This window comes from Rhinolophus ferrumequinum, chromosome 11, assembly GCF_004115265.2.
Source record: "Rhinolophus ferrumequinum isolate MPI-CBG mRhiFer1 chromosome 11, mRhiFer1_v1.p, whole genome shotgun sequence".
NCBI classification, from domain to species: domain Eukaryota; kingdom Metazoa; phylum Chordata; class Mammalia; order Chiroptera; family Rhinolophidae; genus Rhinolophus; species Rhinolophus ferrumequinum.
In genome coordinates, this window is record NC_046294.1 from 52,233,336 (window position 1) to 52,253,338 (window position 20,003).

General features: G+C 38.9%; 1 protein-coding gene across 6 annotated transcripts; it reads right to left on the bottom strand.

Annotated features, from left to right (window-relative positions):
* ALG8 (ALG8 alpha-1,3-glucosyltransferase) lies at positions 1-19,385 on the bottom strand. Of its 6 annotated transcripts, XM_033121367.1 has the most exons (13): positions 19,233-19,385; positions 15,927-16,005; positions 14,836-15,029; positions 12,751-12,860; positions 11,701-11,768; positions 8,069-8,195; positions 7,710-7,813; positions 6,794-6,914; positions 4,733-4,872; positions 3,322-3,461; positions 1,958-2,055; positions 1,574-1,646; positions 1-247 (listed from the first exon to the last, which is right to left on the bottom strand). In XM_033121367.1, the coding sequence occupies exons 1-13, from the start codon at positions 19,325-19,327 to the stop codon at positions 16-18; spliced, it is 1,581 nt and encodes a 526-aa protein (XP_032977258.1). In that variant the 5' UTR covers positions 19,328-19,385; the 3' UTR covers positions 1-15. The 6 variants fall into 6 exon arrangements, with proteins under 6 accessions (XP_032977258.1, XP_032977260.1, XP_032977262.1 ...); XM_033121369.1 differs by lacking the exons at positions 1-247; positions 1,574-1,646 and having other exon boundaries at positions 2,039-2,055; positions 3,322-3,427; positions 19,233-19,366; XM_033121371.1 differs by lacking the exons at positions 1-247; positions 1,574-1,646; positions 1,958-2,055 and adding an exon at positions 4,199-4,266 and having other exon boundaries at positions 3,322-3,427; positions 19,233-19,366.
* Between the last annotated feature and the right edge of the window lie 618 nt (positions 19,386-20,003).

Genomic DNA, 20,003 nt, shown 5'->3' on the forward strand with positions numbered 1-20,003 from the left:
AAGCAATTCCTTTATTCATTGCTTCTTTGTCTTGCCCGCAGGAGGGTCAGTCAATACTGAAACATACAGTTTGAACCAAGCATATGTGATGCCCACTGCACAATACACTGAGGTCAGGAACAAAGGGATAAAGGAGTACGTCAGCTTCCAGGAGGTGAAAGGGAATACAAATTCACAGAAGACTTCCAGAGGCCCCAGGCCAAGGAGGTAAAAAGTTTCCATCCAATTAAAAAGGGGTTTTTCTTTTCTGAAGAAAAAAGGGGAGAGAAAAGTCTGATTTTAGATGAATCATTCTGGTTTTGCCAACAGTTCTCAGCTAAAGCTTCCCATCTGCACTGTCTTGACGTGAAGTGCAGCCAAAGCCAGAGTCAAAAGAGTGCATTAAATTTCACATGTAGCAAAAAATGATAATGATATACCATTACATTGTCTTAACAACCCAGATTTACCCAATCATCATCTACCTATGCTGTCACTTAGCTGAGGCAGATGAGAGAGAATTAGCTATGCATTTGGAAGAGGAAAGAGAGCTGGATGCTGTGATATTGGAATAAGAATATGACAAACAATATCTAATTTTGGTTTTGATAAAATAACATAAAATTTGCTATTTTATTTTAACCATTTTTAAGTATACAATTCAATAGCATTGATTATATTGACAATGTTGTACAACCATTACCACTATCCATTTTCAAAACATTTTCATCACTCCAAACAGAATCTCTGGAAACATTAAGCAATAATAACTCCCCACCCCCCTATCCCTGTCCCTATAAATGCTAATCTACTTTCTGTCTCTATGAATTTGCCAATTCTAGGTATTTTATGTAAGTGGAATCATAAAATATTGGTCCTTTAGTGCCTGGCTTATTTCACTTAGGCTAAGTTTTCAAGGATCATCCATGTTGAAGCACATATGAGAACTTCATCCCTTTCTGGCTGGATAATATTCCATTATATAGATATACCATTCATTTGATGGACAGTGGGTTTTTCCACCTTTAGAGACTGTGATGAAAGCTGTAATGAACACTGGTGTACAAGTATGTGTTTGAATACCTGTTTTCAATTCTTTTGGGTATATACGTAAAAGTGGGATTCCTGGGTCACATGTTTATAATTGAGTTTCAATATAATTAAATATATGAAGTTTTATGAACACAATCAGATATGAGCCATAAGCAGGCTTTTAAAAATTATACAGACAACATTAAAGTTTAGAAAAAACCCATTCTACCCACAATTCTCAGATATGTTAGAATTTTTACATATTTGGTTTTATGCATCTGTATTTATGTGGTTTTACTCATAATGCATATTTTACATTCTATTTTTAGTTCTCATATAAGGTTTTAATTTAAGCTAGGTAGTCCCTCCTCAAATAGTCCCCCAAACTAAAAACATGACCTATGTTGTCACCTCAGAGTGATAGGATTATGGGTAATTTCTCTATTTTTTGTTATTGTATTTTTGTAATTTATCTTTTTAAATTTTAACAGACTTATAGAGTATTTAGGAGTAAACCTTTCACAAGAGTAAATATAATTTTAAATGTACTTTTTTGGATTACCTGAATAGAGTCTTCAGTGAGGAAATACTATAGATGGTAAATAGTAACATGAGTAAGATTTTAATGGGAAGCTCTGTTAAAAGGAGAAAAAAACATACAGATAATTTAGTTGATAAGAGAAAGGTTTATGATACTGAAGGTGATATAAACACACTGACACAGCTATATGGTGCTAGTCATACTTTTTGAGCTTAATTATGCATTTTTGTGACATCTAAAGATACGGAGAATTAGGGACAAAATTGGAGGCTTTACTTAAGAGAATGGATGAACTCTCTCCTTCGAAGAGATTTAAGGTTGTTTAAATCAGATAGTATTGATCTCTAGGCATTGATGAAAAGGGCATGGCAATCAAATCTCTCTCTCTAAAAAGAAGCTGTTTACCTGGTGCAGTGAAGAGCAGAGGGAAGAGGGAGTAATGTCCTGTTGTGGTCAGAATCAGAAAAATCGAAGCATCTTCTGCTTTTCCCACAGACAGAAGGCTAAAAATAAAAATTCTAATAATAATTCCTTCAAACACAAATGAAAATGACACTTGCAAATAGCTGGAATAAATTGCATCTATTATTATTTCTAGAACTGGCTTAAGCATAATACAACACACTTATCTTTGCTACAAATCCAGTTCAGTTGAGAATATGAATGTTTTCGTGGGAAACGTTAAGCAACTGATAGAAGAATGTACCATACTGAACTGAGGAATATTCAGAAAAGAACCTGGCTTCCCTGAGTAACTGTCTTCTCCAAAGAAAGGGATATTGTGGCACTGGGAGCTGCCTAGTGGTGGAAGCCAGGGAAACAGGACCTGGAGTTTAATTTCCAATTCTACAGCTCTTTTCTTAGACAATACCCTGTACCTGCTGGTGTTCAGCAAGAATTCTAACTAAAGATAGTCGAAGTTTTGCTCTAGTTTTTTAATTTGGAAACTCCAAGTTGCTAATGAACCCACATAGGCTATAGACTGACCTCACAAATTTACTTAATGTTCTTTCAGAGCTTAAATGATTTCTCTTAGGACTTAAGAAAAATCTCAAGGAAAAAAGGGCTAATTCTATTACCATCTATCTATCTATTGGGTTTCAATTATATATAAAATGGACACTAATGCTTTGTTAGCAAGGCACAGTGAGAAGATCATCCTAAGATTCAGGTTTAAGTCCTGCGACTTGCTGGCTGTGTGACTTTGAATAAGTCATTTAAACTCTCTGAGGCCCAGTTTCTGCAGATGTTAAGACACGGGATGATATTCATTTTTATCCTAATTATTTTAAAGGTTGTTGTGAGGTTAAAAAGAAAATCCCCAAAGTAACAGTTCTGAAAAATATGAATGCTATACCTATCTTAGGTATTATTCCATAACGGACTCGATCCTTACCTTAATAACTTAACAAGGAACTGGGGGACCTTATTTTCATAGATGTGATGACACCAAAGCCCATGCTTTTTTCATGTTATGCTGCCACTCAATCTGCAGACCTAAAACCTGATGTCATGGTGTTTAATCACTACAGTACCCCTTACCAAAAAATTCAGGAACAATATGCACAATTTAGCATGCCTCAGAACCTTCACAGGTGCAGGATCCCAAGTTAAGCAACCCTGACCTGTCCTGTCCTGGTATAAATCTGTTCCTGTACATTTTTGCCTTTGCCTATCCGACTGAACATGTCAAGGAGGGACAGTTCAAATAGAAAACAATAGTATCATTGTGAAATATGCCAGAAATGCTGACGGAACTCTCTGCTTACCTCATTGGGAGAACTGCTAGGAGTATGGCTTTCTCATGGACGTGCCACCCAAACATGAAGGAGCTCAAGGCACAAAGAATTAGACATCGGAGAAAGCCTCTGGACCCTTGGGGTTTAAACCAAAGACAGAAAACAGAGGGCTAGAAACAATAGGCAAAAATAAAACTTCAGTATCATTTAAAATAGGCATTACAGAAACACTGTTCAGGTGAACACAATTTGTATCATCTCCGAAAAACAGTAGGTCTTTGACTATTCTCCATGAAACTGGAATAATTCGTCACTTGGTGAATAGTCCACCAAAATGTGACATAAAAACAACTACTCAGGAAAATAAAGGCATTCAGATACATATATTTAATTTATCAAAATTAACAATAAGTGATAATTAAACTCTAGGATATCCAGTATAACACCTTATTACATCGTCATAATTAGTTAATAGTCCTGAACCTATTAGGTCAAACCACAAAAGTTCATAGATATTTTGGGGCTAATAATAAATTAGACTTTATCATATTGATAAACACTTAGCTTTGTGCGCTGGAGGGTAACTTACAATCAAACTATGGCCTTCCATAAGTAGCCTACAAGTCTGAGGCACTAGAAAATGTTTTTACCTCTGTCATGTGAACAAGTAGGCTACAGAACTTAATGACCTACCAGTGCTGCCATGTATTAAATGGGGTCAGGTGTCTTGACATTAGGCTTGATCATTTAGAAACCAAAATTAAAGCTGAGTGTAATTACAGGTAGAATTGAAGTATTTATATTGAATTCTAGTAAAATTGTATCATGGAATTGAGGGCATCATGATAACATAAAAACAACAGAAATAAAGCCTCTAAGAGCATCTGATTCATTATCAGATTCTTACCTGATGCTCAAACAGAAATTGCTGACTTTCTCTTCATCATGGAGACAAACTATTAACATCTATGCAGTCTAGACAAAGTTGGATTTTTGGTCAGTTAGCCATGGATGAAAACAACGACAAAAATCTGGATGTCCCTACTCCAAACGTCTTCCTCTTCCTCCAGTGTAGCCCACTCTTCCCTGGGCTTTTCTTTTTCCTCATCCCAGGGGAAACAGATGGTCTAACAGCCACTGGTGAGAACCTCTCTCACGGAGGCTTACCTATTAGGTTGGTGCAAAAGTAACTGTGGTTTAAAAGGTGAAAAATAATTGCAAAAACCGCAATTACTTGTGCAACAACTTAATAGTAATCCTTCCTTACAGTTCACATTAAAAGTTACTCTAAGAATTGCTAAGAAATGCCTCAAACTGCAGCAGGGTTACAGCCATGGAACTTATCCTATGGTTGAAAAAACTTGAAAGTTGAAATTCAATTAGTCACACAAAAGAAAAGCAGAGAAAACTCACGAAATGAGTACTGTGTGTGAGTTCTTACCAAGATGGCAATCAGAGTGCAGATGAGGGTGGCCAAGGGAGTCACGGAGGGAAGGACTGTGTGTTGGAACTGCTGAACCAAACCACTTGTCATTGCGCCCTTAGGAATCTTGTTGGGATCAAGCAGTTTCCATTTGACACCTACAGAGTTAATAGACACTTCATTTTGCTTTGTTTTGATAAACGGCACACCATATTTTACCCATCAATTCCTTGGGGGAAAAAACAAGCTACTAAATCTTAAGACTGCTTCAAAGTCAAGATTTCGTTAACTCAATTCTGCACTCGTCTACTTAAAATGCTGCTGGTCTTGAGATTATGCTATGTAAAGCAGCTGTCCGTATTAGAACAAGAAACCTGTGCAGATTACCGGGAACCTTGCTGGCAGGCAGCATGAACAGGAATCCACTCACATCTAAAATACAGGTCTGACCACGTCCCACTCCAGCTCTGAATCCTTCACCACCTCCAGGACAAAGTCCCTATTGCTAAGCACGGCATGCAGTGTCTTCCATGCTCTAGACCCTTCCTACCTCGCCAGCCTTATCTTCTCCACTTTGTTAAATGTGACTTGGCCACAATGAACTAACATCCACTCTCCACACTTATGTCCCTTTGCATAGGCTACTCCCTGTGCTAGAATGGCCTACTCGCTTTCCTTACAGGCAGGAATGATGAGGGATGCTTGCCTATCCCCAGCTCACTGGAGTTCAAGAAATGCTTATTAAATGAACCAAGTCTGAAGATGCAAGCCCCATCCCAAACAAGCCAATAGGACATCAGGGACAGTCTGAGCACCTACAAAGCCCTGTCTAATAACACTGAAAATCAGTGGAATGTGGGAAAGGTGTAGGCTACCAAAGTATTTTCTATTCATTCACCTCTTCCCCTTTCCTTCAGTTTACTGATTCTCTCCTAAAGCTAATAACCATCTCCCTGAAAAACAGTTGCCTAATCTGCCACCGACACTTCATGAAAGACATCTTTGAGAAGACAGATACACAAAGTAAGTCAGCAGTTTCCTGACTCCGACAAGGCAAATGGCCCTTGTACCTCATGCCATACTGGTTGTTTAAAGCTTTTTGAAATATAAAAGTTAAGAAACTACTTTTTAAGAATGCCGTGTACACCAAGGCTGGATTCACAGTGTGTGAGGGATAATACCAAATTGTGATGTCCTACAAGTACATATCAAAAATAGTAATGGCAGCTACCATGCATTAAGCATCTACCATGTGCCAAGGGATTTGCAGCCATTACTTTTAGACCCTGAGGCACACAGAGATGGATTCTAGTTGCCAAATTCACCAACTAATAGGTGGCAGAATTGAACCCAGTTCTGTCTGGTTCTAAAGCCCCTGTTACTGACAGCCTAGCATTTCATTATTGTTGCATTTGTTTCTCGCTGCACGGGAATGGGTCAGGTACTATTATCTCCTTATTATGGCGAGGAAAGCAAGACTAGTGGAATCAAATGACTTGCCCAGTGCCACATAGCCAGCAACTTATGCAGGGGGCCCTCCAACCAAGTCATCAGACTCTACATCAGGAGTTGGTAAACTCTAGGCCGAGGGCCAAATCCAGTCTGTGACCTGTTTTTGCATGGTCCTCAAACTGAGAATACTTTTTCCATTGTAAACCAACCAACCAACCACCTATGTGGCCTGCAAAGCCTACAATATTCCTATCGGGCCCATTACAGAAAAAGTTTGCGTACCCTTGTCTCGATCCTGCCATTTCCTTAAAATTACTTAAAAGTAGGGGTAATTACTGAATAACGTTTTACTTAAGGCAAAAATTACCTTTTAAAAGTGTCTAAATATTTTATTTTTTCCCTAAGGAAAGGATCAACAACTTCATTGCCACCAAGAGCTTTTATAAGGAATGCAGTCTGCTTCCTGCACTGAAGCGTCAGGCCCTACCCCGTTCATTCTGAAAGCTGCAATGCAAGGCTGGAGAACAAACAGTTCAACCTCATTCAAAACACAAAGCAGGTTTTTCCATTTCTCAATGTGAATGGTCCTTTCAATATTCAGTCTAAGTAAGAAAGCTTGCTACGTACCGATGACAGACAGCACTTTGTCCAAAGCATTGTACAAAGCCCAGAAATTTGGAGCCCAATATGCATGGCAGAGGCCGCGCTTGAAAGGGAAGAGTCGGGAAAAGACTTGAGGCAGTTGATTCTGTTGAAAAGAGATTAAACAGCAATCAATCTTTCCCAAATTCAACAAGAGAAGTGGGGTAATGTCTATGGCAGAATGTGTAGAAAGCATGAGGTCTGACTTCCAGTCTTTGTTCCTTCAAGTAAGTACTTGTGTGATCCCAAGCAGTTCACAGAACGTCTTTTGTCTAACCTTCTCATCTGTCCAGCAGGACAAGATATATGATGCAAGGACTTTGAACACGAGTGCAATAAGTATACTAATGGAAGAATTTATAAGGTGCAAAGGAGAACACAGACTGCAGCTTATCCAAGTCCACCGAAGGGAAGGCGACAACAGGCAAGACTTGACACAGATGCTTCCCAGTTTTAGCAGGAAATAAAATTAGTTGAATTCAGGGTGAGAGAAGAAGGGGAAAAAAGAAAATATTTGTTGAACATCACGAACATGCCAGGCACTCTAGAATGTTTGCTATCAGTGAATGACTGTGAAAACTACCTCGAGTATTGATTTTGGAATTACAAATAAATTTTAGCAAGTAGGCAAACTAGCAAATACAAAATCTGCAAATGACGATGGACTCATGGTGTAGTGTATGCGACATACCGTTAAACATATAAATATACACATGTGCATATGTAAATGTTCACAGAAATGACTGAAAGAATACTATCCCACTATCTTTGGAGAGTCATACTGGGGAGGCATAAGAAAGAAGTAGTTTTGCTTATTTTATACATTCTTGGTTTTATTATTTTTTCTAAACAACGACAACAACGAAAAACATGTATTACTTTATAAAAAATAAAGGCTTACCAAGGCTAGGAAAGGACCCAACGAAAGAGCAGAAACTAGAAAAACAATCAGTCCCAGGGAAATAAGGCGGACAAAGCTGAAGCTGTTCCATCGGACGGACCCATCTATAGAAAAGGAACATAATCATTAACCAGGAGCAAGGAAAACCATAACTTGTACCATGTGCTAAAGCGAGAAGGCTCCCGATAGTACAGCAATCTTTATGATGTGGCAAGAGCAAAGAAAAGTCAAAATGGGTAAAAGGGCTATAGGATCAATAGCTGAGAGATACCTGTGGTGCCTCCTAAGACCCTCTCACCAAGCAAGCCACCAAGTCAAGAAAAAATAAAGAAGCTTTTGCTATTATCACTAAAACTTGCCTGGTTTATTTGCAGTGAAACAGTAAGATCGTAGCAGATATATACCATAAGCTGGTGCTACGTACAGGTAAATGTGCTTGAAATGTAGGAGAACAGCAAAGAGAAAGGCTCCTTCCATATGTCTTTTCTAGATTTAAGAGAGAAATAATACTTTAAAATTCAGGGTAAATTAAATGCAGTGATGTAGTATCCTGGATTGGATCCTGGAACAGAAAAAGGACATGAGAGGAAAAACTGGTGAAATCTGAATGGACCAAGTTGGTTTCTTAGTCTTGATGAACACACCAGTTATATAAGGGGTACAGGACCTCTGTACTATCTTTGCAAGTTTTCTGTAAATCTAAAATTGTTTAAATAAATAAAATTTATTAAACAATAAAAAACACGAGACTGGTGGCACAACAATGTGAATAAACTTAACGTTATGAAACTGTATACTTAAAACTGATTTTAAAGTGGTAAATTTTGTTATGTGTAGTTTACCACAATTAAAAAAATACGTATCTTAAAAGATACATTCTGAAATATTTAATGAAATACGATGTCTGAGATGTGTTTCAAAATAATCATGTGTGCGGGGCCGGCCTGGTGGCTCAGGTGGTTAGAGCTCCATGCTCCTAACTCTGAAGGCTGCCGGTTCAATTCCCACATGGGCCAGTGGGCTCTCAACCACAAGGTTGCCAGTTCAATTCCTCGAGTCCCGCAAGGGATGGTGGGCTGCGCTCCCTGCAACACTATAAATGGCAACTGGACCTGGAGCTGAGCTGCGCCCTCCACAACTAAGACTGAAAGGACAACTTGACCTGGAAAAAAGTCCTGGAAGTACACACTGTTCCCCAATAAAGTCCTGTTCCCCTTCCCCAATAAAATCTTAAAAAAAAAAAATCCTATGTGTGTATATGTGTGCGTATGTCTGTGTGTGGGTAGAACACTATACTAATTTCTCTTCTTTTGTAGATGATTTAAGTTTTTCTATAATAAAAAGTTTTAAAAATTCAGGCAAATACTCTACATGCAATATAAGGAGAACATAGGCAAGTGATTCCATTTAGCTTTCATACTGAGTCTAGCAGGTTCATACATTCATTATTTCAACAAATATTTATTAAGTACTAAGCTTGATGTTGACGTACAGGAATATGTCACCTTAACAACACACTACAAATTCTCCCTAAGGAATTTAAATCCAGAAAATTCAATTATGCTCACCCCCTAACAGTTTTACAATAGCCGGAGTTGATTTCTGGAGAGGAGCTGGGAACAAGAGTATGAATGAATCCATATGATGCTACGCTACCAAATTACTTAAATCTTATATTACAGATCAGGTAACATATAGTATTATCGGGCTGAAGGCATTACGTATAATACTTGGTCCTAACAAACCCCCTAGGAGATCTAAAGGTATTCTGATTAAAACAAACAAAAAAACTGAGCTGACTACAACTAAAGAAGTCTGCATTCTACCTACCTCACAGGAATTTTGAAAGGATCAAATGAGATAATGTTCCTGGGGTTCAGCAAGGGAAACTGTCAAAGGGACCATGAAAGGTTGGGTTCCTTCTCTCACTGTCTCATCAGGTGTGATCTAGAATAGATGGGAATGATAAAGAAAAAGAATGAAATGTTTCCAGATTTCTCTTCACGAATTTTATAACTTATTTAAGATTCAGAGAAGGTCTAGATGGTTCTATAGCTAAACTTTATTTATTCAACAACCATTATATTCTGAGTACTACATGGCTTTTTATGGTTAAATATCCAGGTATTTATAGTTGATAAAGAACTTTAAAACAGATTATCAAATGTAATCTTTCCAAAGTCCCTGTGAGATCGGTAGCCCCATTTTACACACACAAATGTAACAAGGGGTAAATGTCATTTTACGGATGAGAAAACTAAAGCTGAGAGGGTTAAATGACTTCCGTTGGGCTAATGCTTCCCAAACCTGATGGTTCATCAAAATTCCCTGAAGATTACTAAACCACAATCCCAGAGATTCTGATTTAGTGTACAGAGGAGTGGCACAGAAATCTGAATTTCTGATTTCCTTCTCTATAAAAAGGAGAATAATAATTGTAACAACCTCACAGAACAGCTGCAAAGTTTACTTAATATTATACATAATATACCTAATCTGATGCAGCCAGTGCATTTGACTAACGCGTTGGAGTCACACAGCACATTAGCGTTAGTCAGGATTTCAATCCAGGTCTTCTGATTTCAAATCCCATACTTTCTGTTACACTATGTGCTACATGCTTCTAATGGTAAAGCCTCACCATCCTAGTTAGTATTACATTATAAAAACTGAAGATTTCGGGGCTGGCCTGGTGGCTCAGGTGGTTAGAGCTCCATGCTCCTAACTCCGAAGGCTGCTGGTTCGATTCCCACATGGGCCAGTGGGCTCTCACCACAAGGTTGCCAGTTCGACTCCTCGAGTCCCACAAGGGATGATGGGCAGCGCCCCCTGCAACTAAGATTGAACACGGCACCTTGAGCTGAGCTGCCGCTGATCTGCCGCTGAGCTCCAGGATGGCTCAGTTGGTTGGAGTGCGTCCTCTCAACCACAAGGTTGCTGGTTCAACTCCCGCAAGGAATGGTGGGCTGTGCCCCCTGCAACTAGCAACAGCAACTGGACACCTCCACAACTAAGACTGAAAGGACAACAACTTGACTTGGGAAAAAAAAAAAAATCCTGGAAGTACACACACTTCCCCAATAAAGTCTTGTTCCCCTTCCCCAATAAAATCTTAAAAAAGCAAAAAACAAAAAACTGAAGATTTCATTCCTGGATAAATGATCCCACCCAAATGTAGAAATTCAAGTTTATTTCCGGACTGCCACACTCAAACAAATTTTTAGGGTACAATTTTTGTCATTTGTAAAATGAAGAAAATTATTGTCAAAAGATGGAATTTGTGAGAAATAGTCTATAAAAGTTGTCTGTAGGTGTTGAAACATGGCAGACAACGTGGACCAGCAACAAACTACCAAACCCATAGAAGAGCCCTTGGGTCTCATCAGGCTTAGCCTGGATGAGCGAATTTATGTGACAATGAGAAATGACAAACAGCTTCGAGGTAAATTACATGTTTATGATCAACACTTATATATGATACTGGCAAATGTGGAAGAAACTTGACTACCATAGAAATTGATGAAGAAACATATGAAGAGATATGTAAATCAACAAAATGGAATATTCTGATGTTCTTTGTCTGGGGAGATGGTGTTGAACTAGATGCCCTTCTACTGGGAGTTGGCTGAAACAAGGAATTTATCCTGTATGGAAAATAAGAGACTTTGTATGATTGCCTCTTTAAATGTAGAAGATATTAAAAAAACCTGCACAAATTTTGATACTAAGAAATGACCAAGGACTCTTATACTCCTGAAATGAGTTGATTTGCAGATAACTTACAAATTAAGTCAAATGGCATTTTTATTTTTCTCCAAACCTTTCAATAAATGTGATCACCAAGGTGTAAGAAAAAAAAAAAGTTGTTTATATCACTTGGCAACTCAAAACAGTTGGTCAAATAAATTTTACCCATTTACTATACTATTGCCTTAACAAGCTAAAAAATAAACTTAAAGTGAAATATCTAATTAGCCTATTTTGTGTTTACCTGAAGTAATCGTGCAATGGAGAGTAGCATTAATCCAAATAAAAAACCGTTGTACTGGAAATGAATATCTGGATTTAGGTCAAGGAAAGACAACCAAAGGATACCAAATTCATAATGAACTGCGCCAACAGATTGAGCTTAAAAATTGCAAATGCTTTATTAACAGGTAAATTAAACAGAAAAATATTACTACATAGTTTGGACTTCTCATCAACGTATTTTCTATAACTAGCCAAATCCTGGACAAACTCTTAAATTAAGAAGAAAACCAGAAAACTTTCCCATGTTTTTTCTACCCTAAAGATTCAGCAGCTAAAGGGCAAGATGGTTTTTGTTTGGTTGGTTTTTTAGAATTAGGGACGAGAAAGGAAGGGAGCTAACAGCTACTGAAGGCCAATGGCATGCAGCACTTCACTGTTTATAGTACATAGACAATCTTATTTATTAAGCCTCACAATGAGCCTGTGAGGTAGCTTGAGCTCAGAGACATTAATCTACTCGGCCTAAACCTACTGCAATAACGTCATTAAGATTTGAGTCCAGGTCAAACGAAAATCAAAGTCTGGGTGTTTTCCTCCACGCCAGGCTACCCCTATGAAAACTGTAAAAATTAGGCTTCTATTAGTAGGATTTTAGAACTTTGCCTGTTAACATCAGGCAGGCCAAGATGGCAGACAAGCATGAAGGCCTGCCTAATCCCATATGCAACACTGTGATGCACTCTTTCCTATAAAAGGCATTTAGAATAATGTGTTGTAAAACTATTTAAGAGATACATATTGATCTACAGAGTTAACAAATCCCAATGTATTGCTTTACTGTGGGTTTAACTGGTTCTCACATATTACCACTAACTTTTCAGAGACAAAGGAACCTAACAACCAGTCTGGTAAAAGTAGTCAGAGACCACAGTTTGGGTAAGCCACTAACCCACCCCACAGACATTTTTCAAAAGCAGCTCACGTTTCAGAATTGTCATAATAGAAAGGATTCATCTTATACTTAGTATGTATCTTAGTAAGGGAATGGTACAGAAAATGTCAAGGATACGGTCCACAATTAACAACCCGAAGTTCCACAGCAGTAACACTGATAGAATAAACTTTGGCTTCTCTGTAAGTTCTTTACCTGCTTTTTTCCCATCAATGCATTTACAGCACCTATATTGAAACACAGGAAAGAATCAAAAACAACTTGGATCTTCATTAGCACATCATAATATTTCTACAGAGTGATACACGCTGGTACACTTTCTTAGCCATGCCTGATAAAACTGTCCGTGCCATTCTTGACTGCTTTAAAAGGTGGTAGCAGAAACAACCACCTCAGGGCTGGTTCAGTGTCTCTCAGCCATGCTGATTTAAAACCAAGTCTTTACATTTATTAAAATTACAAGTAAAAAACAGCCTCCCAAAAACCAAAAGTAAGGATTTTGAAAATTGAGAGGACACGTACTATTTCAATCAGTCCTTCAGAGTTAAAAATGCAGACCAGAAAAGTGTAGCACTCTAAATTATACATCATACCAGCCATATTCAGAATAAAGCTGTGAGAGTTGGGAGAGGGTGGCGGGGGTGGGTTGGGGGAGAGAGAATAGGGCCACAAACTTGCAGCTTCTGATTGTCCAAATAATTTAAAAAACTCTATGTTAAAATGTATGTTCTTTAAAGGCACAGATATATTATTAAGTGACAGTACCAGCTGAACCTATTTTTATTTTATGAAAACCATATTCAGACACAAAAGAGGCTGAAATAATATGCACTAAAATGTTGACAGTGATAGCCATAAGTGAAGGACAATGGGTCATTTTTACTTTGTGTGTGCTTTTGTTTTCCAAAAATTTGACAGTGAAAATGTATTATTCTACAATTTTTTTAAAAAACGTGTTTCATTCGAATATTGGCATATTCTAAAAACAAAGAAATCTAAAACACAAAATTAGACACAATAAAGATGTAATTCAAGAACAGCAAAAAGTGCCTGCTTTTCCCCAAGGAGCCTCAGTTTCCTCAAAAATAGAGATAGTAACTTTACAGGGTAATTGAGAAAATTAAGTTACTACTTTATACCAGTGGCTGGTTCTGGGAACTGGCACAGGGATTTCAACCATTTTTATCTTAACCGCCCTCTCTACATTCATTGCAGATGGACTTGAATTCTACTCCCTCTCTCTGCCTGTACGTATTTTCCCTGGGAGCTTCAATTTAAACATACTGAGTTAAAAGGAGTGCATTACCTATCACCTTTCCTTCCAACTCTTAAAAAGGTCATAAAAAGATTGAAAGTTAGGGTGTCAAACAGGAGTTACTCCATAAGAATGAGGACGGGTTAAAACACTATCAAAAGACTCTTTCCTGAATGGGGCAAAGGTTCAATCTAGAGGGCCTCATACACAGAAATGATCCATTTATGACAAAGGTCATTGAATGGACACCAGTTACTGCTCTGTCACAATCATCTCATCAAGCTTAAGTATTATAAAAGGATAGAAATCAACATTAACTGAGATGAGAGCATACTACTTGGAAGCCACTGTGCAAAATATTTTAATTGAGAAGTAAAAGATGCAAAATATAAAGATATAAAATATGAATGTAACTCAAAATTAGTGAAGTCTTCATGAAGGAAAGAATTAAGAGAGAACAACTAAAAGCACTCAATAAGATTTCTTCAGTTTACTAGGCTGGAAACCCCACTCATGGTTAGCACAATGCATCTGTGCGTGAGTATGTGTCTGCCGTATGCATGTGTGTGTATCCCAAAGAAGAGGGTAGATCGCAGAATCCTCTGGGGACCTGCTGCCAGGAAGGAAAGAGAAGCACGTGGAACCATTTGGGCAGGAGAAATGGTCCTGGAACTCTACTTGGGACAACTTTCACAACACTCAGTTTCTTGTTCTACCTCTGCCTTGTAACCCCACCTTCTCCCTCATCTTCTTCCACAAGATTCAGCTAGACAGCTTACTGCATGTGATGACTCATTGAGCAGTCTAAACACAACACAGTTTTGGACTGTTCTAACATTTGCTATCATAGGAACTTTGTTTCCCCCAAATGAGGAACAAGTTAATATTATTTAATACTATAACATTTCCTTAACATCCTCTACACAAAAAGACATTCTCAGACTTACTCGTGCACGGCATACACAAAGAGTGCATCTGTAAAGATGACGGAAAATCTCTGGAAAAGTAATGTCTTTGCACTGGCATAATTCAGATTATGGACATTCAGCATCTCTTGATCAAAATGTTTGGCAACATGTGACAGGGCATACTCAAACCATGCGAAAAAGGGGGGGTAATCCAAGGTCCACTCTGAAGTTGCCTGTGATAAGAATTAAACACAGAATACATCATAAGTAACTGAATAAACAAAGAGTGTGTGAAGATTCGCTGGTTTTTAAAACACACATGAAGTGAAACTGCATTTAAAATACATCATAAATAGAACAATTTCTATGTTAACACTGAGCAGAACCCCAAAACCTGTATTTAATATGGTCTTTAATTTCCTTAAATCAACTCAATTATACTTCACAGGAAATTAATCTGAAATCTTATAATAAAAATAAACTTGATTGCGACATAGTTCTATTTATCTAAATACAAAAATGGAGCTATGGCATAACCAATGATTCACTAGCTTAGGTTCAAATTCTGTCTCAGAGACTCAATTTCCCTATTTGTAAAATGGGTATCATATATAATTTAGTAATTCACATCAGAAATAAAGACATGATTTTTATAAATAGTAATAGAAGAGAACGGTTTGTGTATTACCAGATGCCTACTCATCACATTGGATTATTCCTTCCTCATCAATCACAAAATATTAGGGAAAGAAAGGATCTTAGAAATAATTCATTCCAAATCCTCATGCGCCAGATGAGAAACTAAGGCTCAGAGAGATGAAATATACTTTCTATGCTGTGGCAGAGCCAGGCCTAGAACCCAATTTTTCCTCTTTCCTAATCTAATGTTCTTCCAAAAAGGGTGTGGCAAATATTATAATTCCCAATTTATAGTTTAGGAAACTTATTTTGAAGTAAAGAGGTTCCCTAATAGTGCCAAAGGGCAGAACTGAGGAAAGAATACACTTTTTATAAAGATTTATTTGACCCCTGATCATCTGGAAAACTGTTTTAATATCAATAATGCTTTATGATTTCATACATCTTAAAAAAAAACACAAAAAACCAAAAAGGTGAAAATTAAAACTTACCTCATAATACCACTGTGATATTGGCAAACTGTGAGTGATAGCAAGCCAGTTTCGGTGTACTTCAAAATCTGTGGAATGGCTATTTGTAACAATCAGATAAATAAAATGAGATCTTATAACATTTATTAGTTTCACATTTCTAACATTATGCTTTTAAATGGACCAACATCCCCAGTCACAACTCATTATCTTATAAAGACACAAATAGGCATTAACAAAATCCTGCAATACCTCACTTATCTGGAGGCCAGACCTCCTGGAAAAGTTGGGAAAACTACCGTACAAGTAAGCGAAAAGCGACTTGGAGTTATCTAAAGGGCTGACCAAATGCCCATACTTTTTCTTAAGGGAGGCCCTCAGGCTGTTGTTCAGAGGTGACTTTCTTATTCATTATCTGGAAAAGGCCTCACACAAGCTGGATGGATCTTCACTGATAAGTAGGAGTTTATCAGACAGCAAAGGTGGGAAAAGGTTTCTGCCCTGCCTTTCCCAAGTCTCCAAATATTCTGTTTACTGGTCCCCTCCGCACTCACTATATATAGTCAAACATCTCTCCTGTAGGGGAGGAAAACTTTCCCCTTCTAACCGTCTAGGTACTGTGGCTGGTCTAAGAATTAAACTGACCAAAGACAGATTAACAGGAGAAAAGTAAAAGCCAATTTTAATTACTTAGGTATGCAGAGGAGCCCCAAAAGCTATGAAAGAGATAAGGCATTCAAAGGCACCAGATGATAGAGACTTATATACCACCCTGAGCTAAGGAAAGGGATAGGGGTCTGGGTCTTCAAAGGGGGCAAGGTAATTCATGGGAAGGTGAGAAGAGCAAATGTTTGGTAAACATAGGTTGCCTTGCCTCACAGGTAAAAAAGTAATGTCCGGTAATAGCTCTCTTCCTGATACAGGCCCCCTTTCTAAATTCCCTTACAAAAGGGTAACTTCTATTCTGTTTTCAGATCTTCTGTTGTGACTTCAGTTTCTCAAAACAATCAGTCCAAAATAATCCTGATGCCAAACAGGCATATTTTGGAGTGGCACGTTCTACCCTCTTTAGTAGAATTTTCTTCTGTTTGTACACTGCTGTACCTTTCCTTCTTGTCTAGAACAGCACTTGACACCTGGATGGACTCAAGATATCCTTGTTGAATTTATCACTTACCAAAGTCAACAATGAGTTCCACAGCAAAACTCGATTTACACTTTCCAGTGTTTTATTCACCTTTCTGCAGTGACAACTCTCTTGAGTTTCCTAGCCAACTCCTATGTCTTTCATTGCTTTCCATTCCAGTATTCATCAAAGTGATGAATACTGATGAGTAAGGGTCACTGTTCCCCTTGGTTCAGTTCCTGGTTCTCTTCATGGAACTTCACGGACAATCTTATTCACACTTATTGCTTCCACAGTCAACTGTATAATGATGACCCCCCCAAATCTCAATATACAACCTTGGTCTCTTTTCTGAGTTCTACAAACAGACATCTCCAACTTGCTGCTGACAAGGTCACTGGAATTTCCTGAAGAGTCCTCAAAAATCACTATTCAAAACTGATACAATGACCTAGCAATTCCATTTCTAGGTGTGTGCGTATATTCAATACAAATGCATACATATGTTTACCAAAAGACATGTACTGGGCGTGTCTTCAGGCCTTCGATTATGTCATTTCCTCAGAGACTTTCTGGACACCCACTCTAAAGTAAGTCCGCTTTCTTAGTCCCCTTATAGGATCCCATTCTTTTCCTTCATAACGCTTAACACAAGTAAAATTATGTAATTACATATTTGCGTTGATTTACATTTTAGAACTGTTATCTTTACTGAACTATAACCTTTATAGGGTTAGGAACCATATCCATTTTGTCTTCCCCTCTAGTGCTTAGCCACAGTAATTGGTACACAATAAAGCAAGTTAGCAATCAATTTGTTGAATATATTTGCATTTATCCTTATAGTGTCCATCTCACATCCCAGGGGTTTCCAACTCGAGAGGCAGAGTATTAACTACCACTATATATATTCTTAATCCTGGACCAGTATTAAGAGTAGTATTCAAAATAACAGCCCTCCGTGAAGACACAGGTGATGAAAGTAAGAAACATCAGCTTATATGCAAAAAAACCTAGTTAAAAAAAAAAAAATCCCTTCTACTCTGATTTAAAAGGAAGTTCATACATTTTAGATTTTTCCAATTTGCTTTTAAAATGTTATGTTTTTTTATTTGCTTTCAGTTGGCAGAAAATCCAACTGATCAACCTCTTCTTTTTCCAAGTTCCTATAAGTCATTTTGCTGAACCTACATACATTTCATTGCTTATATAATTACATGTACACATCAGTATGGATGTACATTCTACACACACAACTCTTCCCTACTCGACAGGAGGTCACCAAGAACTTGAACCAAAGAATACCAATAAACCGAACCCTAAAACAGAGAAGGGGAGTAGGGGGACCTAGAAGGAAGGGAGAAATGACGGAAAAAGTCAAGGGACAAGAAATCGGAAGGAAGAACAGAAGATGGAAGCTAATATTGATACATATTGAGTACCCCTTGTGTACACATTACCACTTGGCTTCCTGACTGGCTTCCACGTTTCAATCTTGGCCCTGCATCCATTTTTTACACTGAAGCCTAACCCTGTGTGACCTAACACTGTCTACCTCATCCTGTGCCACTCACCTCCTCACTGCTCTTGAGCCACAATGGCCATTTTCTATTAAAAAAATACTGAGGTTTTTTCCTACCACAGGGCCTTTGCGCTTGCTCCTTCCTATGCCTGAACTGCTTTTCACATTGCTTATTCTTTTTCATCCTTCGGATTTTAAGTCAAACATCACCTCCTAAAAGAGGAGCAACACATTGCCCCGTAGTCACTTTCTGTTTCTTTTATTGATTTTGGCACAATCTGAAACTTTCCTGGTTATCTATCTACCTCACCAACTCCACCGATGCAAGGACGGGAAATATCTTTCTCTCCACTGCATCTCCAGGGCTTAGAAGAAGTGCCTAGCTCAGTAGACAGCTGATAAACACCAGCTGAATGAGTAGCGCAGGTGGGTATTCTTAACCTGTATATTAAGGATGAGGACCCTGAACCCAGCCATCCAGAACTATGATCTAGTTTTTTTTCAGGTCAAGTAACAATCAGTCGGTGAAATAGATGCTTAGCAAAGGCGGAGCGGCAACTACACAACTTCCAAGTTCCCTTCCCTTCTCAATCACACCCGGGGGCATCCACGCTTCTCTGTCCCGTCCTGACCGACTGCAGACCTCCCCGCCCAGCCCCCGGCCGTGCGAATCCCTTACTAGGTGGGGATAAGAAGGCATTTGAGGAGAGTCACCCCGAGTACCAAAGCCGAAAACCAATTGCCACCACCCATCGCAATTCCGAGCGCCGCCATTGTCGCCGTGCCGCGCGTTTTCCACCAACTTGCTCCACATCCGGGCTCCCGCGCATGCGGAGAAGGTCGTCCGAAACGGCGCCGTGGGCTGCGCGCATGCGCTCAGCCGCCCCGCCCGCGGGACGCGAGAGCTCCGGCCTTTAAACCTCCCGCTCCCGCGCCCTTCGTCGCCGTGCCTCACTCCGGGGCTTGTTAAGGCGTCATACGCCTGCACGGGTGTCTGAGGCGACAAGTTAAGTTGCATTTATTACTTCATTCTTGACTTTATATGGTTGCTGGGCGTCTGCCCTGGGTCTTGATTATGCCTGGCGTTGTGGGTTCTGAGGTGACAGAAAACTGTTACCTTGTCCTGGAGACATTCCTGTACGAGTGGAGCAGACATCATTGTAATCCGAGAGTTACAACCGGAATATTAGCTCCAGGCAGTAGACGGTTGAGCAAAAATACAGAAGTATAAAACAGCCTGCGCTTCTAGAACTCTGCACGAGGTTATTAGTGCAGTACCTGCCGAGTGGAACCCATTCTGGAGACAGACTAGATACAGTCTAGTGCATCTCACACTTAGGTAACAATTCAGATTCTGATGCAGGAGGACTAAGAAACTCCTAGATGGTGTCAATGCCGCTGGTCCCTGGGCCACAAGGGCGGAGGCACAAGGAATAGAGCTAGTTTTGTC

Excerpts from the sequence above, each read along its gene's own strand:
- ALG8 (XM_033121367.1), bottom strand. The coding sequence starts at position 19,327 with ATGGCGGCGCTCGGAATTGCGATGGGTGGTGGCAATTGGTTTTCGGCT. Across the intron at positions 7,814-8,068 it reads TTTCACTGCAAATAAACCAG|ATGGGTCCGTCCGATGGAAC; the intron begins GCAAGTTTTAGT and ends CCTTTTCTATAG. Across the intron at positions 4,873-6,793 it reads CAAAGTGCTGTCTGTCATCG|GTGTCAAATGGAAACTGCTT; the intron begins GTACGTAGCAAG and ends TTAACTCTGTAG.